At 35.7% G+C, this 26,022-nt stretch overlaps 3 protein-coding genes across 3 annotated transcripts; 2 read left to right on the forward strand and 1 right to left on the reverse strand.

Moving 5' to 3' along the window:
• The first annotated feature begins 241 nt into the window (after nt 1-241).
• LOC130676457 (uncharacterized) lies at nt 242-2,446 on the forward strand. The gene is made up of 3 exons (XM_057482673.1): nt 242-530; nt 1,328-1,503; nt 2,153-2,446. The coding sequence occupies exons 1-3, from the start codon at nt 467-469 to the stop codon at nt 2,420-2,422; spliced, it is 510 nt and encodes a 169-aa protein (XP_057338656.1). The 5' UTR covers nt 242-466; the 3' UTR covers nt 2,423-2,446.
• Nucleotides 2,447-3,246: 800 nt separating this feature from the next.
• Nucleotides 3,247-15,306, forward strand: LOC130675775 (uncharacterized). Its single transcript, XM_057481621.1, has 22 exons — nt 3,247-4,037; nt 4,097-4,462; nt 4,533-4,702; nt 4,772-4,864; nt 4,924-5,159; nt 5,803-5,958; nt 6,040-6,144; nt 6,250-6,385; nt 6,458-6,585; nt 6,740-7,483; nt 8,194-8,840; nt 9,009-9,139; nt 9,278-9,370; nt 10,572-10,807; nt 10,890-11,039; nt 11,125-11,368; nt 11,449-11,618; nt 11,684-12,099; nt 12,515-12,774; nt 12,842-13,107; nt 13,174-13,429; nt 14,389-15,306. The coding sequence occupies exons 1-22, from the start codon at nt 3,455-3,457 to the stop codon at nt 14,623-14,625; spliced, it is 5,823 nt and encodes a 1,940-aa protein (XP_057337604.1). The 5' UTR covers nt 3,247-3,454; the 3' UTR covers nt 14,626-15,306.
• A 612-nt stretch (nt 15,307-15,918) lies between these two features.
• LOC130676635 (uncharacterized) lies at nt 15,919-24,105 on the reverse strand. Its single transcript, XM_057482986.1, has 7 exons — nt 21,441-24,105; nt 18,855-19,059; nt 18,220-18,478; nt 17,911-18,148; nt 17,654-17,808; nt 16,647-16,735; nt 15,919-16,551 (listed from the first exon to the last, which is right to left on the reverse strand). The coding sequence occupies exons 1-7, from the start codon at nt 23,332-23,334 to the stop codon at nt 16,383-16,385; spliced, it is 3,009 nt and encodes a 1,002-aa protein (XP_057338969.1). The 5' UTR covers nt 23,335-24,105; the 3' UTR covers nt 15,919-16,382.
• Between the last annotated feature and the right edge of the window lie 1,917 nt (nt 24,106-26,022).

Here is a 26,022-nt window from a genome sequence, read left to right on the forward strand (position 1 = left end):
ATCAATGGTAATTAGCAATCATTTATGGTAAATATTTTTTAAGGTTGTTTAACTAATAAGGCAATTTTCCGTGATCTAATACCTCGTTAAAGTTATTATGGTGTCGTAAAGCGGATCGATCAAGTTACGCATGTCATTGAATCAGGGAAAATTAATGGAAAACCCGGAATATCCTTGCAATATATAGACGCAACCCAGCTGTAGAAGCTCGTTACAACGGGGTTACAGAAGGGAGGGTAGCCAAGGGATGGATTGTGCCCTAAAATTCCATGTGATATCGATTTTTTGGTTCTCTGGAGGCCAAGCTTACTTCCTCTGCCCATGCGCCATCATGGCGGCGCTAAGCTCAGCTATTCTGGCACAATTCTGGGATTTAACTTTTATAGAGTTAGTGATCAAGTGAACGAAACCAGAGATGTACAAAATACCTTTATGAAGTCTTCAGTGATTTACGGAGAGAGTAATTATGCCGCGGAGAAATTTTTTTATCTGCATTGCACTACTGCTTACTCTCATTCAGTTATCAAGAGGTAATCTTTTAAATATGTATACACACGGAAAAAAATTAATCGTGAATGCAACATGATGCAGTCATGTTGCATTCACATGATGAAATCATGTTGCATTCACATGATTTGTCATGTTGCATTCACATGATAGTCATGTTGCGGTAACATGAGAAAATCATGTTGAATTCACATGATTTGTCATGTTTCGGCTACATGATAATCATGTTGCGGTAACATGAGAAAATCATGTGGCATTCACATGATTTGTCATGTTGCATTCACATGATAATCATGTTGCGGTAACATGAGAAAAATCATGTTGCATTCACATGATTTGTCATGTTGCATTCACATGATAATCATGTTGCGGTAACATGAGATAATCATGTGAATGCAACATGACAAATCATGTTACCGCAACATGATTATCATGTGAATGCAACATGACAAATCATGTGAATGCAACATGATTTTTCTCATGTTACCGCAACATGATTATCATGTGAATGCAACATGACAAATCATGTGAATGCCACATGATTTTCTCATGTTACCGCAACATGATTATCATGTGAATGCAACATGACAAATCATGTGAATGCCACATGATTTTCTCATGTTACCGCAACATGACTATCATGTGAATGCAACATGACAAATCATGTGAATGCAACATGATTTCATCATGTGAATGCAACATGACTGCATCATGTTGCATTCACGATTAATTTTTTTCCGTGCATACATATATATATATATATGTTGTAATGCAACGTGTGTTGAGCTTTTTTTAATGCATGTGCTTTTATGTTTGACAGTTGATGCAGTACAATTGTTGTCTACTGAACATCGCACACACGCGGCAACAGAACGCGCCAATGATTTGAGATGTTTTGAATGTGATACTATTGAACATGGAGAAAATTGCGTCAATCCAAGTCAAAACTACACCTGGATGATGAAAAAATGTAAAGATGATCGTCGTCAGTGTATGGTAAATATTGACAATTATTTGTTAATTACTATTTTAATTGATAGTTAAATTTAACAAGTTCTCGAAGTCTTCCTAATTGACGTTACAATTAAAATACAAACTAAAAACCCGGAAAAAAAATATTTTAAATTACGGAGAACTAAATTATGTATTTTATTTAGAGCTGCCTAGATCTATTTTTGTCATTGTTTAGATCTATATAGATCTAGGCGAGCTAGAATTTAAATATAGAAAATTATTGCTGTGAAAATTCAAAATTTTTATTTCAGTTTTATACAGAAAAATGATTTTCAAAAATTTTTAGATGTAAAAAGATCTACGTAATATGAACAGATCTATTGATATCGATCTATGGATCTAAAATTTGAAAAAATAAGATCTCATTAGATCTAAATTTTTTTTTCTAAAAATAATCAATTGAAAAAAATCAAAGATCTACATCTGAGTAGATCTTAATAGATCTATAAAGATCAATGTAGAACTAAAATAAAAAAAAAACCTGCCGCTGATCAAATAACTTTTTCCCGGGAGAGCAATTGAGAATATTTTTATATAAAATATAGTATTTATATAGAAATTTATTTATACTCTGATAAATCGGGTATCGAGTAAAATGGATATTTTTTTCATTGATGGACGTCTTTTGTAGGTAAAGAGATATTCTTTTACAACAAGTACCGAGAACTCGACATCGGAGCCGATGATGTGGGCGTTGGAACGAAATTGTACAAATAAATGTGAGCCTGGGTGCATTGTAATCGGGGAACGTACAAAGCTCTATGCATGCACATCCTGCTGCGAAAAGTCTTTTTGCAACACTGGCAAAGGAACTGCTGCAGATCTTACAACTCGGGAGATTGGTTTCCTATTAACTCTTGTATTGCAAGCGGTACTGACTGTTACTCTTTATCCTGCGTGACACAAATAAAATTATCTAAAACATACCTTTTATTTATTTTCTTTATTCAATATTGTGTATGTGTACGGAAAAAAGAATAGTAAACAATTATAGTTTCAAATATTAGCAAAGGCCCTCTACTTCAAAAATGTAAAAATTTCATTATTTCTGAGACGTAGAAATTATTTAGCAAAAAAGAACTGTCACTGCAACAGGATATGGCCTTGAATATTTACAAGGTCAGTCCTGTTGCAGCCTCAGGAATAGACCCGATGCTGCAACAGGACTGATCTTGTGAATATTCCGGGACTTTCCTGTTGCAGCGACAGTTTTTTTCCGGATATACAGTAAAAAATTGGGAGTGAATTCGGATTTTATTTAAATCCCCATTCACTCCGATTTGGAGTTTTGATATTAAATTATATTTCCCTTCGTAGTGAATTTCACTCCGAGCACTCTAAAACCAAATGTGTAGTCGAAATTAACACACTTCTCGAATAACATTGAAACGCCATAAGCAATTATAGATTTTTAACACACCGTGAAACGTGTTTTAAGTGACTACAAAAAACTATAGTTTTGTTTATGGCCTTAAACATGGAACACATTTAATATGTGTTGAAATAATACACTTGTAACACACTTGGTTTTAGAGTGAGGGAATCAAATAAATGAACAGTCATTCGCTTCGCATTCACTCCGGATTTACTCCGCTAATTTCTTACAGTGCAAACTATAATACTTGAAGTTTTTCACACGAGGGCTCTGTTTTTGCACTAAAAACTGTAACTTTTCCACTGCTCTTTTTTCCGTGTGAGTGTATGTTTTTTAAATTTACCTACACAAGTAGATATGTAGTTATGGTTATAGTGAGGCATAGTTATAATTTAGTAATTAGTATGTTGTGTGATTTATTAACGCTTTAATGGCCGCAAAATCAATCGGAATGATTGATCGATACCGCGGGAAAAGGTATACAAAGTTTGTTTAATAACTGTTGCATTACCTCCACTTAGCTAATGCGTTTAATATCGAACCTTTTAGTATTTTATAATGTATGTCAATTATATTTTTTTATTTACCATCGGGTTTATTTTGAATCCTAGAATATTTTGTGATAATGCCGAGAAACTCTTTGATAATAAAAATGGGGGTGAAGTAGTTTATCCAGAAGTTATTTCCGATACGGAAGTTAAGCGCAGATTCAAAAGATCTAATACTGAGTTTAAAAAAAGTGACAACGATACTTTTTATGTTGGTTTGAAAAATTGGACGCTCAAGACCAAATTTAATCGTAATTTGGTAGTTGCCGATAATTATGTTGCCCATTGGGCGAGTTCCAAGGGTCGAAAAGCTCCTGCGAGTGACCAAAGCCATTCGAGGTTGGATCGCTGTCTTCCGCTTGAGGGCGAAATCGCTGGGATTCCAAATTCTACTGTCGCTTTGACTATTTGTAGCAATCAGTTCTACGGTCTTGTCGCTTTTGGGAATCAATCGTTTTTTCTGCAGCCTACTAAAGTCAACGGGAGTCACGTTTTTTATGAAACCAAACTGCCGACATTGGAAGAAATGGCGAATAAGTATGACAATAATTTTGAAGCTGGGTTCAAAAAATTTGACGAAGAAAATGAAATTGGTCAGTACTCTTTAGATAAATTAACTAGACTGGTATTTATTTTTTTTCTTTGATTTAAGATGACAAAAAAAAATCGTCATGTGTTGCTTGGGAAATGAATAACTGGGGAAGTAGGTTTGTTACATTAAATTCAACAGCTTGTCCGGGTAATTGGGACAATAAAGTACAAAAACGCTGGAGAAGAAGTCCGAGGCAGCCAAATTACTGGTACACGACTGAGCAGCCCTACCGGGTAGTAAAAGGCTGCGGAATGAATAGAAGGAAAAGAGTTTTGACAGTTTGCGATACTGATGAAAGTTATAACATGACTGGAGACATAGTCTCGGCAGATTATTTCGACAGACTCGATTTCCAAACGCGAATGGGAAACGACCCTCCTGAAGAAGCTGCGCAGTCTCGTATGCAAACTGATTCACACTCTGCTGGTAAGTTTTAAAAAAAAATTAAAGTTAAATATTTTTAATTATTACTGATATGTGTAATTACTTTTTTAAGGATCGTGGTTTGATGCAGAAGAAGCGAGGCCATATTTAAAGGGCCGCATAGTAAGGCACGGAAAAGCTTCCACTTTAAAATGGATCAAAATAGTAATCGGTGTTGATTATGATGTCATACGATTTCATGGCGATCTTACTCAACAATACATCTTTACTATTTTTAATATTGTAATCATAATTATTATTCTCAATTTACTAAATGGTACTCAGTTTTTTACTAATAAATTTGAAAAGTAGGTCAGCACGCTGTTCAAAAAAATTTCCATTGTCAACTTCGTTAAAATCGTCATCAAAAGAATGATTCTATATCCAGATCCTAATGATAGTGCAGTGAGTGTCTTGTTACAATATTTAGAAAATTAGGTTGTAAAAAATTTTGTCTATTCAAGGTCCGTACAGGAAATATGCAGTACCCACTTTACAATGTGAATATATGGAACAGAAAACTTTACGACCTAGCGAGAGAAAAACACGATATGGCGCTATGGTATACTCATTACCAGCTAGCTTCCGACGTCAATACTGCTCCTGGGCCTTACATGTGCAACAAATTGCGGTCTTGTATTCTTGTTCAAGATGTCGGGTGGGCTTCCTCTATAAAAATAGCCCATGGTATTGGTCATCTGTAAGCTTAAATATTTATTTATTTTTGTATTATTTTGCATTGCGCATGGTCATATTGTTGCACTGTAATGAATCGAGAGTGATTACGGGTTTTATTTAAATCCGAATTCACTTCGTCACTCGGAGTTTCGGAGTTTTTTAAAAAAATCACTCCGCATACGGGAAAAATAGGGAGTTTGTCTTTTCATCGGAGTAATTTAGGAGTGATATGAATTTTATTTAAATCCGCATTCACTCCGGGTTGAATCTGCGTTCACTCCCAAAATTTTTCACAGTGTGTTATTATATTTTTCGGCATAGGTGACCTTTTATTATTAAATTTTTTGTGCTTTATTTTTGTTATATTAAAATCACCAGGTCCTTCACGAGTATAACATATATTTATATGATAATTTAATTATAAATTTATTAATTTTTGTGAGTTAATTAAATGTTATAATAGATAGGAACTGAGAAGTTGACGCGATACCAAAAGATCTGGGTTCGATTCCCGGACTAAGCTACTAAATGTTTTTTCAGTTCTTTTCTATTTCCTCGTGGAAATTGTTCGGAATTTTCTCTGAAAAACTCAGTTCTAAAATTCTAAAGACTTTTTCAGAGTTTTTAAAAATGTACCAACCGAAAATATGATTTTTGAAATTCAGTGTGGGACTAAATCACGACGGAGAAATTCAAACGAATAATTACTGCGCATCGGAGGCGTTATTACACGCGACAGTGATGTCAAAAATATTACCGGCTGTTAATCCTGTTCCTACGTGGTCTTCATGTTCGATTCAAGAATTTAATGAACTCGTAGGGTACGCAAATTATTTATTTATTAGTTTAATAATGCGAAGTGATTGTAAAATAATTTAAAATACTTGTAATTTAATTTTAAGCGAATTTAATTGCTTGGATCGACCGCCGCTAAGTGACGAGCAAACATCATATTTACCGGGAATATTTTCACTTGACGACCAGTGCCGCATCGAGTTTGGAGAGGGGTAATTAATAATTATTCATAGCCATTAAATTTATGTAAATATAAGTATGAGAGCTGGAGATGAAGTAGAGGTTGTGGTTGGTAATGAAACTTTAAATGAATTTAGGTGGGTATTCTGCATCAAAGTTACCGTGAAAGATCCGTGTACAGAATTGTGGTGCAATAGAGCTGCCAGCAGGAGACGGAGTTGCATGACTCGTATGACGCAGACACTCGAGGGAACTCCTTGTGGACAAGGAATGGTATTAATCCTGAATTCTGTCTGTTAATAAACTAATGGTATTAATTTAAACAATTGTAAATTAATATTCCAGAGATGCATCAACGGTACATGTGTCGAGCCACTGTGGAATTTACCGCAGGAGTCAACTACTAGCCAGCCTGAATCTTCGACGTATACTTTTACGTCGGCCCCGACACCTCCACCTACTACCCCACAGAGGTTGGCTACTATATTTTTAAAACTAGTTGTTTGAAAATAAATTTTGGAATTATTTTTTATTTTTGTTTGTTACTAATAGTGAGCAATAAGCACTTGATTCATTCAATGTCTTGTAGCATCGAATTTTTCCAAATAAAAAAAAATTTTTTTTTAGTCATTACCCTGGACAAACTACTACTACTACAACAGAGTTATCTTTTGTTAGTGATATTCCAACACCACCAAGTTATGGTCAACCACCAAGTTTTGGAACACCATCACCGCCAGGTTATCCAACTCCATCTCCACCAGGTTATCCAGGACCATTACCACCGGGTTATCCAACACCCCCAGGTCATCCGACACCACCAGGTTATCCAACACCTCCAGGTCATCCAACGCCACCAGGTCATCCAACACCACCAGGTTATCCAACACCCCCAGGTTATCCAACACCTCCAGGTCATCCAACACCACCAGGTTATCCAACACCGCCGGGTTATCCATCACCGCCAGGGTATCCATCACCGTCACCACCAGGTTATCCAGGACCATCTCCCCCAGGTTATCCATCACCATCTCCCCCAGGTTATCCATCACCATCTCCTCCAGGTTATCCATCACCATCACCACCAGGTTATCCATCACCGTCACCACCAGGTTATCCAGGACCATCTCCCCCAGGTTATCCATCACCATTGCCACCAGGTTATCCATCACCATTGCCACCAGGTTATCCATCACCATCACCACCAGGTTATCCATCACCATCACCACCAGGTTATCCATCACCATCACCCCCAGGTTATCCATCACCATCACCGCCAGCCTACGGTCCTCCGTCACCACCAGGTCACAGTCAGCAAGACGACAATTACTCCAGCAACGCAGGATTCTTTAAACGACGCGGATTCTTTTAGTATAAAAAAATTTTGCTACCCATTTATATAACTGACTAAAATAAATATCTATTTATATCTAATTGACCAAATCATTTATCAATACTAATCGCACACTTAAAAAAAGTCTGCTTGATATCACGATATCTTCATGCTCGTGACATAGTTAAGATAATTTTTTCCTCGCTTATTTTTATTTATTCTCCATGGTTGCATTCATATGTACATACAGATATAGATACAGAGACTGCATTATTAGAGAACCACTTGATACTTGAATGTTCTCTTTCTTTTTATCTCTCCTTTTCTCTCATTCCACGATCTACCAGCTTTAAATTTTTATTTCCATTATTATTATCATCATTATAAGCGTCACCAAAGTGCACGTCTGCATTCCCATTTATTGCGAGAATCGAGCATGTGGCTGCCAGTTGCAGTTAGCACAACCGTCGGCGCTACGAAAACGTCGACAAAACCAATTAACCAATGCTTCGTTATTCTTTGTTCGCTCGGATAATTTTCAATGACGTGAACGTTTGTGACTTTTTGTTATTTCATTTACATCTACATCTATGTACACATATCTTTTTAAATACGTTTCACAATTATTAAAATTTCTTTTGCTATCAAACAAAACCCGTTTTTTTTCTTTCTTTTTTTTTTTAATACCTTTGAAATATTACACAAACCAACAAACGCAATTTATAGTGCAGTGTTAAATTATATCCAGCTATGACGACATTATGAATAAAATAATTTCGTACATAATTATTTTTACATCCATTAATTACTTCGCTGCCACCGGAAATAATAAATTTCACGTCATAAATCATGGAAGCATCGTTCCTAAAATTTTATCGCCGGACTTACGCTCGCGCAGATCCGCCGATTCAAAATCAAGTGACGTTTACGTGTCAGTAGGCAATTGGATTTTGAAAAATCGCATCGAGATTCAATTGGTGCCGCCCACAATAAGCTGGGTCACTTCTGACCCGATTCTTAAAGATCTCAGTCCGAAGCCCGCGGAAAATTGCACGTTTTTTAAAGGCCACGTCCAGCGAACTAGTTCCCAAACTATAATGACTATTTGCGACGATAATTTTTACATCATCCTCTTGTTCAACGAACGCACGTTCACTCTCCAGCCGACCGCGAACGGCAGCCACCTTCTCCAAGAAATAAAGCCTCCAAAAGTTAAAAGACAGGATTCAAATTTTCGCAACAGTTTTATTGATCTGACCGACGACACTTTCGATCTCTACCAAGACATTGGTCCGACAAACGTCCAAAAAGACCCTGGTCCAAGAGATTTTATTGCAGATGAAGATGAGCAGTCAAACTTAACCAACCCGGTGCTAATGAAGTACAAATATCTGAGTAAGAAATATTTTATTCGCTAGTTTTTTTGCTTAAACAGAATATTAATTACTACGGTCTAAGTACTTTGTGCCAAGTACTAGTCTAGTGTCAGAGTTCTTAAATATTTTTTTGTTTCGCAGATAAAAGTATTAATTTAAAACTCCGGCTTTTTATTTTTCTGTACAGAGAGACCTGTTGTAGGTGACACAAAGACATCACCAGCACAATGGCTCGAGCTTGGAGTCGCTGTTGATTACTCGGTGATAGACTTTCACGGCGAGCGGGTACAGCAATATATTTTTGCTCTACTAAACATCGTAAGTACTGCGACTTGTCCTCGCAATTTGAATAATAAAATGAATGATAAAAATTGTGATAATTTCATTTGATAATGTAGCATTTATTCAAATAAATGTCATTACTTATTACTGTACTGTAATTTATTTTTTATTTAGGTCAGTGCGATCTACAGCCACCCGTCCCTTGAAGCGAATCTTACTCTCGTAATCCTGAGGATTATTTTTTACGTTGATAAAAAAGATTCAATGGTAAGTTGGTGGTTAATTCATCAAAAAAGAGGTCACCGAGTCAAAAAACAAATTATAGTTCTCAAAAGCCTCAATTCCTTTGATGTTTTATTTGCCGCCACGAAAGTGACTCTACTTTAGTACTAAAAATCATCGGTGACACGACCGATGATCCCCGACAATTAATACTTGCGACGATTGATCCGCCAATAATTGATATGTCGATAACTGATCTACGCGACAATTAATGGTAATCACAATTTATCCATACACAATTGGTGTGAGTATATTTTTAAAGTTACACGCACACAAAATTCGTGGAAAAAGGGCGTAATTTTTCACATTTATTTGTGTGTGAGTAAATTTTTAAAATTACACGCACACAAAATTAGTGAAGAGAAAAAAAAATATGTGTATATATATATAATAAAAAAAAATTTGTCCTGTAAGCTAGATGTCGGCGTATAAATAATCGGTATATATATTGTCGCGAGGATCAACGATGTGAGAAATAATAATCGTCGCAAGGATTAAGTGTCGGGGATCAATTGTCGTTAAATCAACGGTCAGGTAACCAAATCATCAATAAGAATTATGAGGTCTAAATGCGAATGATTTATCGCTAAGACCTCAAAAACCTCAAAGAATGAAAAGTTATACTTCAGACTTTGAAAAGTGTTAGATAGAAAAGGGAGGGGAGAGAATACGTCGAACGAGACTTTCGAGGTTCAAATGTGGATAAAATTATTCCTGTATATTTTGAGTATTTTGAGGTTCTAATCCAGATTATGTTATTCCAGTTTAGTCCTCAAAGTGGTAAGATTGGTCATAACTACTACTTTGGGGACTAAACTAGAACTTTCAATACTGTTTTCAATCTTAAAATTCTAAACTGATCCTTAAAAATCTCATTGAGAACTTTGAGACTCAAATCCGAATTTGTTTTTTGACTCTGCACTTTTTTCTTTATCACACTCAAGTCGACGAACGGAACTATCTTTGTTGCACTTGCGCAGTAAATAGAAACTTTTGCCGAGATTTTATTTTGAACACGAATTCTATCAACAAATTGAAGCGCACTTTGCTAGATTAGACAGTAGTCCATCAATGTACAGTCTTTAGTTTGTACTAAAGATTTTGTTTCCGAGAAAATTTCCGCCGAAAATATTTGATAAAATAAATAAATAAATTTCATAAGAGTATCAATGGTTAATTTCTTCAGATTCGTCAGGGCAATGCCCGAAAGTCATTGGAGAACGTCAACAGGTGGAACCGGCGGATCCTTTTATCAACAAATAAAGCTCACGACGTGGCAATCTGGTTGACAAGATTAGACATCGGTGGCCCGTCTGGGTACGCCCCAGTCTCGGGCGTCTGTGATCCAGCGAGATCATGTGCGCTGAATCGTGACGAAGGTTTGACAAGTGCCTTTATCATCGCTCACGAGCTGGCTCATATGTTAGTAAACTCAATACCTCATTTATTTAATGGATTATTTTTTATCTTAAACTTATGGTTCATCACTCACTCGATTAATCAGCTTAGGACTTACCCATGATGGAGACCAAGCCGTCGATAATTCCTGTGCCCATGAAACCACTGGCAGTGTCATGGCACCTGTTGTCGCTGCTACTTTTCATCGGTTCCATTGGTCTTTTTGCTCAAGAAAAGAATTTCATTATCATTCCAGGTTTATTATTATTAATTAATAATTTAATTAAGAGTTTTCAGTCATCATTCAATTTGTTAATTAACCCAGTAAATTTATTTAACAGACAATGGACATGTTTAAATAATTACCCAGAGGTAAATAATGCGACGTATTTAAAATCATTTCCTGAGAGATTTACAATGGACGAGCAGTGTCGCATGGAATTTGGCGAAGGCTACGAGCTTTGTAAGCGCCTTGATTTAACGGGTCTCTGTGCTCACCTGTGGTGTGCTCATAAGGATGTTAATAAAGTATGCAAAACAAAGAAAGGACCTCCTCTAGACGGAACACCATGTGGTAAAAACAAAGTAAGTTTCCAAACAAAAGGTTTTTTTAAATTTATTTATTCATTTATCTGCAAAATTTTCCGATTGATTTATATTTTTAGTGGTGTGTTAAAGGACACTGCCAATCAACAAGAGAAAATAATTTCCAATTAGCTTTACTACAAAAAAATATATCAATCAACGGGGGCTGGAGTCCTTGGTCCCAAGGAAAATGTTCAGCAACCTGTGGCCTAGGAGTAATTGTTCGCTATCGCTACTGCAATAATCCCATGTAAGACCCACTAAAATTATTTGATTAATTAGCATCCATCTGAATTAAAATTTCAAATCTTTCAGACCGTTCGGTGGAAAAGATTGCGAAGGCCCCAACAAAGAGTTCGTCATCTGCGACCAACAAGACTGCCCGCGAAAAAGCGATCTCAGACAAGAACAATGCGCGCGGCAGAATGTGGGTCTAGGAAAATTACGCATGACTTGGCTGCCCCATTACATAGAAGACGATAAACTAAAGTGCCGGCTGATATGCAGAAATGCCGGTACCGGGAGCATTTACATTAGCAGTGAGTTTGTCTCTGACGGCGCGCCCTGTTCCTACAACTCGACAGACATTTGCATTAAAGGAAAATGCTATTCAATGGGCTGCGATCGGGTCTTGTCCTCGGAAAAACGGCTCGACGCCTGTGGAAACTGCGACGGAGATAATTCAACTTGCGCCTCTATCAGTAACAACTTTCAGCGTAAAATTCGCCAAAGTATATACTACTTATATAAACATATATATGTGGATGTCTGTGTGTATGTAGGCTAATCAATAGCGCAATAATTGTATTTTCAAGCGTGATGTGCAAGTACTCGTGTAATATCTTACTAAGTTTAAACCAAAGTTTGTCTTTAGACAAACATTAGCGTTGAGGTTCCCGCACTGGGAACTTCGAGGGAACTTTTCGATAGCTTCAAGCTACTGAGATTATTGAGCGTGATTGTCATGTCCCTGGGGAGTTTAATTTATACAATATCTATACGATAGCTAACTGTTTGTACGGTTATATATCTCTACCCCGTTACACTAGTCATATTTATTGTTTAATCTGTTATCATCATTATCATTATTATTATTATGACAATTGTTAGCATTAAAGTTATAATTTATATTCAATTATATTCCAGCATCCACACGCGTGGCAGTTGTACCTGAAGGCTCCTATGACATATCTGTTGATTTGAAAATTAATTCCATTGGGAATCAAACTGTAAAACTTATATTTCGTGATGGTAAACGCAAACGACATGACGTTCACTTTTTTTTCTATGACGGAGTCAGTGAATCAGTTATTGTTGTTGAGGGAACGGGATTTACAATTAAGAAAACTGGTAATTTGGTCAAAATTAGTGGGCGTGGTCCGACTTTGGCTCCAGTCACGATATCGGTAATTTTTTTTGAATTTTTTTTTGATTTTTTTAATAAAAATTAATCAGAGTGGTATTTAATTTAAGGTGAAGGTCCCGGGGGACTATAAAAGTAGGGGAGGGGTAGTTTTGATAAATTCCCGTTATACAATTGACCGTAAAAAAGAAGAAACGAGTGACAAGTACTCGTGGTTTTCAGGAGGATGGAGTCCCTGTTCGGTATCTTGCGGCGGGGGGGTCCGTTACCGGACGGTCGCCTGCAAAAATGAAAAAACTGGAAGTATTGTTAACAAAAAAAAGTGCTCGTTGATAATGAAGCCCGTGCAGCAGATGGAGAAGTGTAATAGCATTAGGTAAATGCTTTTATTTTTTTATTTTCGATTTAAAAAGAGACTGATTGATTGATAAATTGGACCCAGTTGCCAGTTTAAGTGGATCACTGGTCCGTGGGAGAGCTGCTCAAAGAGCTGCGGATCGACAGGTGTCCAGTGGAGGCAAGTTTATTGTGTTCACTCATCATTTCCCGATAATGAGGTTACCGATGAAAATAAACAGCTGGTGTATCGGGCAATGATGTCCCGCGGTAGCTGCGCAGAGTATCAAGCGCCGGTAAATAAACGAAACTGCAATAGGTTTCCTTGCCATGGCTATTTCATCGACGCTAACTGGTCCTCGGTAAATATTTATTTTTCATAAATATAAACTCGATTTTCAAATTAAATTACTCCTTAAAAAAGGGTCTGAACTTTTCTCTATCACACTCAAGTCAACGAACGGTACCATCCTTGTTGTATTTGCACAGTAAATGGAAAATGTCCATGTTTTTCTCTTAGACAAATGAATATTTTTGAAAAATGAAAACGTTGAATAGATATAACAATAATAAACTAAAACTCGATACTTTAGGCTGGATGTCTGTAAAAAAAAATTAATGTATAATTGTTGCTTACTCATATTCAAAATGATTAATAAACTAACACCATATCTCATTAGTCAGATCAAATAAGCTTCGCTAGTTGTAGCGAAACACAACTACTTTACCCGTAATAACAGTTTAATCGATATTAAAAATACGAGGACGTCAATTGCTGATAAAACTATCGTTTATCGAGGATATGCGTGGTACAATGATCTGCCTAATATTATTATAATGGAAACAAAACTGACTAATTTCTGAACTATTACATAAAAAATTTGATATATATTTAATATACTTTTTGTATCTTATTTTAGTCATGATTGCATAAGATAGTAAATTATTGTAAGGTAAGAGACCTAGTACCCAATTAGGGAACTAGCACTCGATCACTTCTTGTATTTGAATATCTATATTTAGTGAAATTTAGTAAACATTAGACATACAAATACATGAATGATCGGGTACTAGTTCCCTGATTGGGTACTGGGTCTCTTATCTTATTATTTTATTTTTATTTTGATGAAATATATATGTATGTAAGGTAGCTATCGCTAATAAAGAAACACATTAGATTACATTATAGAGTAAAGCATCGAGTCTCGTTCTTAATTTAGGATTTAGAGGATTTACGCTAGAGAAAGGCTTGGAGAAAAATGACTAGAGACCCTCCTTAATATCTACCTGCACTTATTTTTTTTATTAAATTTTCTTCCAGTGTTTACAAGCTTGTGGTCATGGTCTGCAGTCACGAGCTCGTTGTGTACAAGAAAAAGATTTGTTTGATTGCCGTCATAATGGTCTTCCGAATGAATTACAGGCTTGTCAAGATAAACTCCATGATAACAATAACAGCAATAAAAATATAAATAACAATAACTGTAAAAAATTATGTATAAAAGATAAAAGTCGCTACTGTATTACATCCAGAAAAAAAAATCTGAAAAAGGGTTGACCCTGCAGGGCAGCTCAGAAACTTCCCGCTGTTTCGAGCTTCCTAAGTTCCAAACATCTAGAGGAAGCCTGTATTTTGGTCAGAATCGCCGTCTAAGAAATTCTATAGAAGCTGCACTGAAAATCTAGACTCAGGACTCGGTACTTGAAGAAAAAACTTTTTTTTCCTTCACTTTTATAATTCTGGTGTCTGCTCTCAGGCTCGGGGATTCGATCCCAGACCGCGGTTTTAAAATTAAAATTTCATAATATAAAATAGTGTTCTAGTTTTTTTTTTATTTATTTCTCATTAAAAGTCTTACAATGTTTAATGACAACAACGGCTATTTGCGACATGCGTTACAAATAAATAAAATAAAAATAAAATTTAAAGTCAACAATACAATAACTTTTTTTTTTCCTTATCAATTCATGCATTTGTTAATGAGTTAGATGATATATAAAACGATTTATAATTTATATTTATATATATATTTTATCAATAATAAAAATGAATATAAATCCTGTCGCTGAATTATCATCGATATGTTTGATAATTTATTTATTATATAAATTACAATAGTTATTTATTAAATATTGCATAAAAATCGCGGTCTCTCCGCAACAGGCCTGCAGTTGGCCACAAATATATTTATTTATTTATTTAGATATTTTTACATTTACAATTAACGAGTTTATTAATTCATTAATAACTCCGTATTGTCAATTCATAAACTATCATGTAGGCGTCGACAATTATATTAAATAAATAAAAATTACATACAATTATAATGTCATATTTTTTAATATTTATTTAAAGACACCTCACCTCAATATTTATATATTTTTAAAAAGCTGCTCGAGGCCCAGCCAACTCGAAACTTTAATTGCTACTGAGTAATTAATCTAAGAACTAATATAAGCTTAGGTATATATATATAATAGTGTTTACAAAAATATCAATTTGGATGCGACCTGCAACTGCCAGGCAGATATATTTCTTTTAAATTATCTTAGCAAAAGTTTATAACAATTAATAAATAATATATTATTTTTATTAATGAGTGCCATTGATTATTTTTTCATCCGAGGATGGGTTGGCTTTCATGTTTTACATCATAGTTCCTTAGTTCTTTATTCTCAATCAACAGAACTATCAACGACAATATATATTTATATATTTGTATAGATTTATTTATATATTTTGGTATGTGGTAACGAGAAATTCGTGATTATTTGATACACATGTTGTACAACAGACTCAACATTAATATCATTATTATTAATTATTATTATTATTTATTATTTATTTAGCATTTAATTGCTAATTCCAACAAACCGCGTCATCATTATTGTAATTTAAATAATAAATTTTACTTCCGAGACATCTCAATGGAAGTAAACAATAAATATCTTACACTACTTACACATTAGACGTTAGTTCGTAAATCAATTAATTAAAACTTAAATGTTAATTATTAACTTTTATTATTTGGTGTAATGCTACGCTATCAAATAATATTCCGACGTAAAAAATAAGTCGTGGAAGACCTTTGAAGCTTTAATTATCTAATTAAATAATATAATAATAATAATGAACAATGAAAATAAATTTATTAATGACTTGTGTTATTAATTATTAACTAATTATTGTTAATGTTGGATTAACTAACAGCGATACTCGATTTTTCTCGATGACTCCTTTGGTAATTCAACGGGCACACTCTTGGGGAACCGGTACCTCCTCGCGGGGACGGGCCAGCGAGGACTCGCCTCGTCTCACAATCGCTCGACGTAATTTCCCGGGAAGGTGCCGAAGTAACCAGTTCTTTGGCTTGAACCAACGAACCATCCGTCGTCGCATTTTTCCATCACGAAGACTGTGTCGCCTTCTTTCAATTCCAGCTCGTCCTCGTTCTGCGGCCGATAATTGTACAGCGCTCGGTACCTGAATCGATTATTTTGTTACTTTGAGTTTGAATAAAAGAATAAAAAATAAAAAAACTAAAATCGTTTTTTAAATAACTCATTTAAATAACTCACGGTAACGTATCCGAGTGTGTGTCGATGTGCAATGTTTCGTTGACAGGTGCAACGTGCAATTTGTTGCGTTCAGTGACACCAATACGTGGCTGCAAACCCAAACAGTTCATTAAAACCACTAGCCCCGTACAGATTTTAGAAATAAATATTATAGGAACAAGGGGCAAAATGGCCACGGAAAAATTTTTATTATTTGAATTTTTTTTTATCCCCGAATTTTTCATATTTACATATGACCCAGTTATGAAAAAATTCAAAATTGGGGTAAAATAGACACTCAAAAATCTCGAAAATAAAAAAAAATTTTTACCTCTCTTATGTTAGAAATATAATTGAATTAATTTTGAGAAAAAATTTAAAGAGTTTAGTTTCAAAATTATAGATCGCCCAAATTGCCCCATGTCTTTACTCTGGGAGTAAAGTAAAAATATCAGAGTAGTTATTTTATTACTAATTAATAGGTAGCACGACTTGTAGTTCGCGGATAAAATATCCGCGATAAATCATTCGAATGCACATTATCCAATAGACAAAATATTCCTGGACTAAATATTCAAGAGTCAAAAATTCGTGACAAAATATCCTGTCGATAAATCTTATTCAGAAAAATATATTTGAAGTGAAAAAAAAAATATATTTCATGTGAAAAAATAATTAATGGTTTTCGATAAACGGGTATTTACCATTCCAAGCATATATGTTGATCTATTTTTGATATCACACACTCAAATTTTATGTGCAAATATATTAAACATTTCTGATAAAAAGGTACCGTACTATTTATATGAAAATTATTTATATTATAAGATATTTTGTCGGGAATATTTTATCTTTCGAGTATTTAGTCCGGGGATATTTTGTCTATCGGATAAAATGTATTCAGATAATTTTATCGCGGATATTTTGTCTTCGGATAATAAGTGACGGTACCAATTAATAAATAGAAGTTTGAATAATGAATTTTATTTGTAGAAGAGTTAGGATTAAAAGAATAAAAAAAATTTTACCAGTGATATATATTGAGGCTCAGTAGTAGTAGTTTTAACAGGTATCGAGGGGGTGTAGTGATGAGGCCCCATGCTCAATTTACCGCTGGCAGTACCATTGGACAGCATGCTGTGAGCTGCTGGGGAAGCAACTGGTTTACTGGAGACGGGTGTTTCTGACGTAAATTAAAAATAATTAAAATTTTAAATTAAAAAATATTATTTTTATTTGTCATTACTTTTATAAAGTAAATAAGACAGTTTTTTTTTCTTATTACCGGGTCGGTGTTGTCCTGGTTCCATGATAACTTCAACATACGTAACAGGAAATATGCCTTTGCGACTGCCGATCCGTCCTTCGAACCAATTGTCATCAACTCTTCTTGTCAACACAACGAGCTCTCCCTTCACAAGAGACAACTCGAGGTTCGTCTGAGCGATGAAATTAAATTTAGCACGTGCTTGACCCTCGTAGGGTTTTTTCGGGGTCGATCTCATTCCTTCAAACGGCAAAACCTAAAATAATAAGCGACAATTTAATAAATGTTTAAATAAAAAAAAATTTTACACACTATTATTTTATTTACCTCGACATAATTTAGAGGAAAGAGGCCGAGCATGGCATTATGTTCACCTTCGTACCAATTTTTATCAATTTGCCGGCGAATGAGAATTATGTCACCTCGCCGGAATGACAATTCACGCGATGTCTGTCCCACAAAATTGTACATCGCTCGTGCGACAAGTCGCGGCTCGGGAGTTTGCTCTTGAGATCTACTTCTATAACTCATGTCATCCACAAAATCGTCGTACCGATTCAATGGTATCGGAGACTTTTGCGATGGTCTATTTTTAATGAGACAGAAAATCCAAAAATTAAACCATTTAAATTGTCAGTAAAATCGTAAAAAAATATATATAATTTAATTATTCTTTTAAAATGTCATTTAAAGTAATTTTACATTTGCATTTTTATGTTAATGCTGCGCTAGATTTACGCCAAACTCTGACAGCTTAAATAAGTTAGCAGCAAAGTAAATTAAATATTCAATAAGAATACAAGAGGCATTCAAACATTTATAACCCCGCTTATAAAAGGGAATTATATATGTATTATATATATATATTAGCCAAATATATCGGGACAGATTAAATGACATTGTCAGATTTGACAGTTAGTAGTTAATTTAATTAACGTGTTAAATATTCAGTATAAACTTACATAAAATTATCAGTATGCCGACGCGAATCTATGTCGTGCAACTCTTGGAGATATTTTCTCCGTCTCTCCTCCTGATAAACTCGGCGCATATTCTCGGCACTCCTGCGAGCAAGTTCTTCTTCGCTAAGAATTTCCTTAGCTTCCGCACGGACTGGAGAACGATAATGAATCGTCACCTCACCCTCGACATATCGTCTCGGTGATTCTGCACAAGACAAATTATTATATTTCCTCTCTTATTCCATTACCTCTTCCATTTTAATTTTCCTAGTACAGTACACAGAACAGAACACTATTTCTATCTATTAAATCTAGAATCGACTAAATAAAAAATTAAAAAAAAATTAAATGCTATTAATCACGGGGTAAAAAATTTTAATTACAATTTCTGTTGATCGCGTTTGAATAACCCAGTTTACCGGTTGGCTTACAATTAGTTAACGCATTTAGTCACCAAAGTATTAGTTCCCATGGCTTCTTTACGGCTCTAAGCGCAAAGTATAATTACATTTGCATACAAATATATTTTTTATTTTTTTCTGTTGCTTTTATTTCATTTCATTTTATTTTATCTATGATACAAAAAACATGAAAAATATGCGAACCCAAACTATTGGTAATGTGATTGGCCAAAGGCTCAAAACCGCATAAAAATATATGGAATTTACACATCAATATACATTAAAATGTATATATATGAAAAGCGACACACGTGCGCTTGCGCGCGACATATGAATTCTAGTTTTCTATTTTTTTACGTTGGAAGAGACTTTAAAATTACACGGGATGATAATCAGTAGGCGAAATAAAAAAAAGCCGATTGACAGGCAAAGATGGTCATCGAATTTACATCGATGCCCAGGACATGTATCTGCGAAGGATCTAGGATTAAAAATTTTTTTCCTCCAGTATTTTCTAGTATTTTACATTGGAAGCGAGTTGAAAATAATGTGAGATAATAATGATGGGTCAAATTAAGAATTGGTATCTTAGATACCGATTTTTCCAGCCAAAAAATTGCAAAAGTTACTAACTTTTATTTTATAAATTCGATATCACTGATCAATTATTAGCTTAAATATCATTTATTTATCATTATAAATTAATTTACAATATACATAAATCGAATAAGTGGTAGATAATAAAATGAAAAATTAGTATACTAGATACTGATTTTTTGCTCATAAAAATACCGAAAACTTTTAACTCTTATTTTATAAATTCTATCCCATTGACTAATAATTAATATAAAATGTTATTTATTCGTTATTATAAATCAATTTACTATATACATAAATCGAATAAGTGGCAAATTTTTTAAATTTTTCTGTTTATTTGAATAGTAATAACTGTAGATACCAATTTATCGATTCTTTTTCATATTAATTTTAATATACGAAATTACAAATTTTGCTCTTCTATGTGTATCAAATATTAATATAAATAACAGCCATTTTGTAATATATAATGATCCTGGTTTGATATTAGTATATACAAATATACTAATTTTAAGTCAAAAATAAATTACAAACTATTAAAATTTTTTTCCGTGTAGGAAGAATAAAAAAAATGACCCGACTGATACACAAAGGAGATGCCCAGACACGTGTTTTCGTGAATGTTCTAGACCCAAAAAATTTTTTCTGCGCGAGATTAATTTAAATTTAATAAGAGTAGAAAAATATATTTTTAATTTCCCTCATGATATTGCTGGAGGCGTACACTGAGTAGCAGTCAAGTCAGCTTAATTGTTCATGCACATGGTACACATACTTTAACTGTACTGAGACTTAACAGCTTTAAGATTATACCATTATATCACGTCTGATGAGAGGATGTAACATAAAAAACAAACTTTTCCGCATCGCGCTCTGAGTGCATCTGATGTATTTATTTATTTATATATATGTATGTATGAATGTATAGTAGCATTATTCACTATATTATATAGTGAAAACAGTGTGTCGGTATATGGGCTCGTGAATGAAACATCACACGGTTTTCACTTAACGATTATTACATCACTTATATTTATACTTTCCTTCCTTCAGCCTCTTATTTTTTATTGCTCAATAAAAAGTAATCGTTATATTAAGAAAATAATTTATTAAAAAATTTAATGTTGAATTAGACTGGAGTAAGTGAGCAAGACAAGACTTGGACAATAATTTAAGTGGGTATATTTCACTATCATGTCGGGAGAGTAGAGGTAAAAAAATATAAATTTAAAAAACTAGGCCAGAATATTTCATTTGGAAAATAAAAAAAATAGTTGAGAGTACTTGGGTGTTAACGTGACACAACTGAAACTGAATACTCTAGTACATGGAAAGAGTAGCGTACGCGTGCGCTCGGTTCGGTTGTATGACGACAACTATCCGGCTCATGAAAGTCATTTTAATAAAAAAATATAAATATAAATATAAATATTAATGGGAAATAAAAATGTTGAATATTTTTAATGTTTGTTTTTATAGGTTTTGGAAGATCGCGATCGTCCAACCGAGCGGTTGCGGTGGACATGCTAGAGTACCGAATGAATATGTTATTTTCTGGTGAATATTTAAGTAACTGAGTGCTACTGACTGTACGGAATGGGACCGTAGACCAATGGAAGCGTGCTTCCGGTTCCGGGTTGTGTTGAGTCAATTGACTTTCCGCGGTCCGTGATCCTTGAACCATCAACTGAGGCATCAGAGGGCTCTGGTACCAACTGGTCGAGCATTGAGTTGCTGAAACTGTTGACAAGCTGGGGGGATCTTAGATCATCGGTGTTCCTGCTGCTTCTGCTGTCTCTGTCGTCGTTCGCGGTTCTAGAGCAGCTTTTCGCATCGCTGAGTGCCAGCTCGTAAGTCGGGTAGTTTAAAATTTTATTGTGCTTTTGCTCGTTCCACAAAGTCGGTGGTAAAGACAAAGTCGTATCCAGCGCCATATAATTCTTCATCACGCTCTGACGTTCATGGATCTCGTAATGTCTGGCGTTGAGATCCGTGAGATCGAGAGGGGCTGGTTTACTGGATTTTCTACGTAGCGGTGCGAGAGGTGCTGGGGGTGGAGATACTCGTGTCTCAGGAGAGTCTCGAATCCTGACGTAAGTAGCAAAGAACTTTTCTCCGCCGCTGGAACAATCCACATAATCCGTAGTTTGAATCGTCGGTAATCCAGAGCCTCTGTGCCGTCTGGCGCACTCCCGAGACCCGACAGATCGATTATCCTGTGGTATTTCCTCGTGTTTCAGAGCCAATCGCTGGTTCTGATAGCCTCCGTATTCGGGAACCGAGATGGGATATCTATCAAAGGGTGTATCCTTTTTAAAGTCCGGAATAAAGTCTATTGAATTATCAAAGTCGGCTCGTGACTTACGTCCATTGCTGCTGACTGATTGATTACTCTGGCTTGTCAGAGTTTCGGTGCTACCAAACCCGCTGGTTACATGTTTAGACTGTTGCTGCATATCCAGTTCCAGTCGGGTTTTCATAATATCCGTGCAGACCCGTATGTTGTCTGTATCAGTTACGTCAGCACAGCCTTGAATGCTTTCGCCTCGAGCAGCCTTCGCTTTAGCAATAGCTTTAGCATCCTCAGCCTCTGGCTCATCCACTAGATTAGTATTAGCATCATCGGCAAAGAACCGCCTTCTCAAAAGTCTGTTGTGTTCAAATATCTCATGTAGTCGCTCTCTACTACCACGAAATTCGTCTGATCCAGGATTAAATAAGATATCACGTTTATCGGGTTGCCCCGAGTACTCGGGGCTTGAGTAGTACGATCTATGGCTCTTATCATCATCAAAACTTTCTAAATCCTTACCAATACCACTATTATTACTACGATGATGACGATTATTATTATTATTATTATTATTAGAATTATTATAAAAAGCATTTATTGATGATCGGTTCCAGTCTTTTTTAAAACCATTTTTAACCGAGTTTATCAGCAGCCGATCTGGATCCACGGGACTTTGGGAGGTGCGATACGATCGGCTGTTCTCACTTTGCGCAGACACTTTATCAATGTCAGGGACACTGTTGTCAGTGAAGTAACTTCGTTCGAACTCTGTACGTGGTTTCCAACTCCACTGCTGATACTGCTGATGATAATGACGGGGAGATTGAGCTGAACTGGGAGTGGAATCGGGGCTGGGGTTTGAGCTGTGAGGTTTTGAATCCCGACTTAACAAATCTAAACGTTGGTTGGCGGTGATACGGACGCAGAGAACCTGGGGCTCGTTGACCTCCGACTCCGGACGGCTGTTTGTCAGCTGTCGTGGCGGTAAACCCAGGGATGCACTAGATGTTATTACTGCCGTAGCTGTTGCTGCGTCCTCAAGTTTCCCAGCCCGCGCGCCACCCACTGATTTCATTCTCTCGAGATTATTGATGTCGTACGTGAGGGCCATCCATTCCGGGCTACGCTCCAGATCCTCAACGCGAGGTAGAATCGGAGCCCGACATCTCGACTCACCACTTGATATCATTTTATTTTTAATTAATATATATATTTTTTATAAATTTAATTGTTAAGTTCCATCACTATCGAGAGCTCACTTGACACTTGCACATTCTAATGATAGATTTTCCAGATCTCGGATGTATGGATATGTGGAGTGTAAAGTGTTGAGTGTGATGTGAGCTAGAGACTAGTGCGCGAACGATCCGCGGAGCAAAACTCGCGAGACTGGTCAATCTTTCAGAAGAGCACAAGGCCTTAAGCCTTACAAATGGAAGACAATGGCCTCAGCCAGTGTATAGAGTTTACCTACAACATTGTCCGTGCAGAATACTGAGTACAGAGAGTGTAGAGTCTAGAGTAGAGAGGTTGGAGGGGCTGTTACGAATCACTCGCGGGCCATTCACGATGCCTGGCTAGAGCTTCTACGCTGCTAGAGGTTCTCAGCGGAGCGTCACGATCGCGAAAGACGCAGATTGCTTATCGAGTAACAACCAAGAGTAAGAGAATGCAGGCTACCGAGAACAGGCTGCCGGAAGGATCGCCCTCCTTATTTTTAAATACGCCAACAAATTATAAAATAAAATTCAGCCTCAGTCTTAAATTATTATTATGTATCTTTTGTTGTCTAACATTAAGTTTATTTTATCTCGAGACATTTTCGTACTGGGTCTGGGTATTCATTGAATTAAATGGATAGAGGACACAATACCGCTGGAGCTCGGTAATTGTTAAAAAGTCTGAAGAAACTGCTGAAAAGATGACAACAATACCACCAAGTTCACTATTTAAAAAAAAAAAAATTGTTTTCTTTACTTTATATTTTTTTTATTACATTTTATATATTTATTATTTTTAATATATATTGCGGGAAAAGATTATCGAAGAAATATCGTCCATTAGCCGAATGTGAGTGAGGTTTGAGGCTCTGGTAGTATCGGCACTGAGGGTTATTAAATTGTAGCTAATGGTACAGTAGTTAGTTGACGGTGAGTGCTGGCTGTTGCTGTAAGGTTGTGTCGGGTGGGTTTATAATGGAGTCGGGTCGATTTTGTGAGCACGACAAGTTCACCAGCTAACACCCCTCGTATTTTAACCGCCCGAGGAAATATATACCGATGATATTGCTTTTACTCTGGTTGTTCTTAAACCGTTCGAGTTTGTATTCCAGTCGTTCCCAGGCGAAATAGAAACAGGAATAAAAGTTTTTAAAATAAAATAAGTAAACCATCGGAGCGTAAAGGTAAAATGTAGTGGAGAAAAGACGAATAGCCTTGTCTATCGGTAAAATGAAAATTAATTGCCGCGTTGACACGCGAGGGAAATAGAAAGCAATAGGGCCACTGCTAATTATTTTCTGCAGCGACCTAATTGAACACTAATAGACTACAGGAAAATGAAACTTTAACAAGCTGTAGTTTAGTTTTATTTTTTTATATTTAATCAATAAGCTCACCGACTAATTTTATAATTTACCAATTAACTCTTAAACGCCCTAAGAACAAATAATAATTATTTAATAATTGTTAAATAAATATTTGCTTTAATTACAAGCCTGTACAGACGGCGGAAACAATTTTTTTGTCTGAAATACAAGAGCTAAAAGTTTTGTCCTCCATATAACGGGCTGAGAATGGTGCTACTTGCACTCTCACACCCGACCTATCATTCTATTCCAATGAGCTGGCTACGTGGCTAGAATACAGAGCGATCTCTTTAGTCGTCCTTTAGCATGTACAAATATCCCTCTTCCTCTTTACTTCCTTCTTTACATTTTACTCTTAAACTATTATCCACTCTCTTCTCTCCAGCTTTTACTCTCCACTCTCTACACTACTCTACTCTCTACTTTCATCTCTACTTCAACTATCCTTTACTTTCATTTCATTTATCCCCATTCTATATCTCCACATATGCACCAGTCTGCTCTCGGAGATCCATTTGCATCGCTACGATTTCACTTTACCAGCTCATTTACCGCACATTCCCATCGTTACTAATTATTCAAACTCATTTTTTACCCTTTGTTGAGCCCGGCCTCACACCGATCACTTGAATTTTATTTTACTTTCTCATTATCTACTTATTCATTTCGAAAATTACTCGGTATTCCGCGGATGCACTGAAAAACAAGAGAGCTAATGAAAATAATAAGGAAAAAAATTTTTAAAAAAAGCAAAAAACACTTGTAATAAATAATGATTAAACAAATTTATGTAAAGCCGGTATTCCGCTTGGCACGACGCTAATGCGGTAAATGCCGCTGATTAAGCCCACCACTTTGGTTATTATCGACAAGATTAGATAAGGATGCCAGTGTGCATGTGTACGCTCAAGTATTTCCGTTATTAACCCGATACGATACACATTAGACTAAAATACCTCCCGCACGTATACCGAAATTGGTATTTCGGTGTGAAACAAACACGCGATTCGTGATTGCCTTGATTTCAGTCCTCTCTTGTCTCGAGTAACCCCGACGACTATGATATTACTTGTACTTCAAAGTGGGTGGGAGGGATTTAAACTTGATCAAAGGTCACTTTTGACGGGTAATCTGCATGTATGATCGCATCAAAACTTTCGTTCGCTGCTCTTTTATGAGCTAAGTATTTATAGCAGGTCAAGGTTAATAAAGACGATGAGTTGACGAGTTTTTATTGATGTATTTTTAAACATTTCTCACTTGCTGATAAGCCACTTGACGTTACGTAAA

This window comes from Microplitis mediator, chromosome 10 (assembly GCF_029852145.1).
Source record: "Microplitis mediator isolate UGA2020A chromosome 10, iyMicMedi2.1, whole genome shotgun sequence".
NCBI classification, from domain to species: Eukaryota; Metazoa; Arthropoda; class Insecta; order Hymenoptera; family Braconidae; genus Microplitis; species Microplitis mediator.

Coding starts and splice junctions, on each gene's coding strand:
- LOC130676457 (XM_057482673.1), top strand. CDS start 467: ATGCCGCGGAGAAATTTTTTTATCTGCATTGCACTACTGCTTACTCTC. Junction 531..1,327: donor TCTCATTCAGTTATCAAGAG/GTAATCTTTTAA, acceptor TATGTTTGACAG/TTGATGCAGTACAATTGTTG. Junction 1,504..2,152: donor ATGATCGTCGTCAGTGTATG/GTAAATATTGAC, acceptor CGTCTTTTGTAG/GTAAAGAGATATTCTTTTAC.
- LOC130675775 (XM_057481621.1), top strand. CDS start 3,455: ATGTATGTCAATTATATTTTTTTATTTACCATCGGGTTTATTTTGAAT. Junction 4,865..4,923: donor CAGATCCTAATGATAGTGCA/GTGAGTGTCTTG, acceptor TGTCTATTCAAG/GTCCGTACAGGAAATATGCA. Junction 11,040..11,124: donor GAATTTCATTATCATTCCAG/GTTTATTATTAT, acceptor TTTATTTAACAG/ACAATGGACATGTTTAAATA.
- LOC130676635 (XM_057482986.1), bottom strand. CDS start 23,334: ATGATATCAAGTGGTGAGTCGAGATGTCGGGCTCCGATTCTACCTCGC. Junction 18,479..18,854: donor CGGCATACTGATAATTTTAT/GTAAGTTTATAC, acceptor CATTAAAAATAG/ACCATCGCAAAAGTCTCCGA. Junction 16,552..16,646: donor ACACACTCGGATACGTTACC/GTGAGTTATTTA, acceptor TAATCGATTCAG/GTACCGAGCGCTGTACAATT.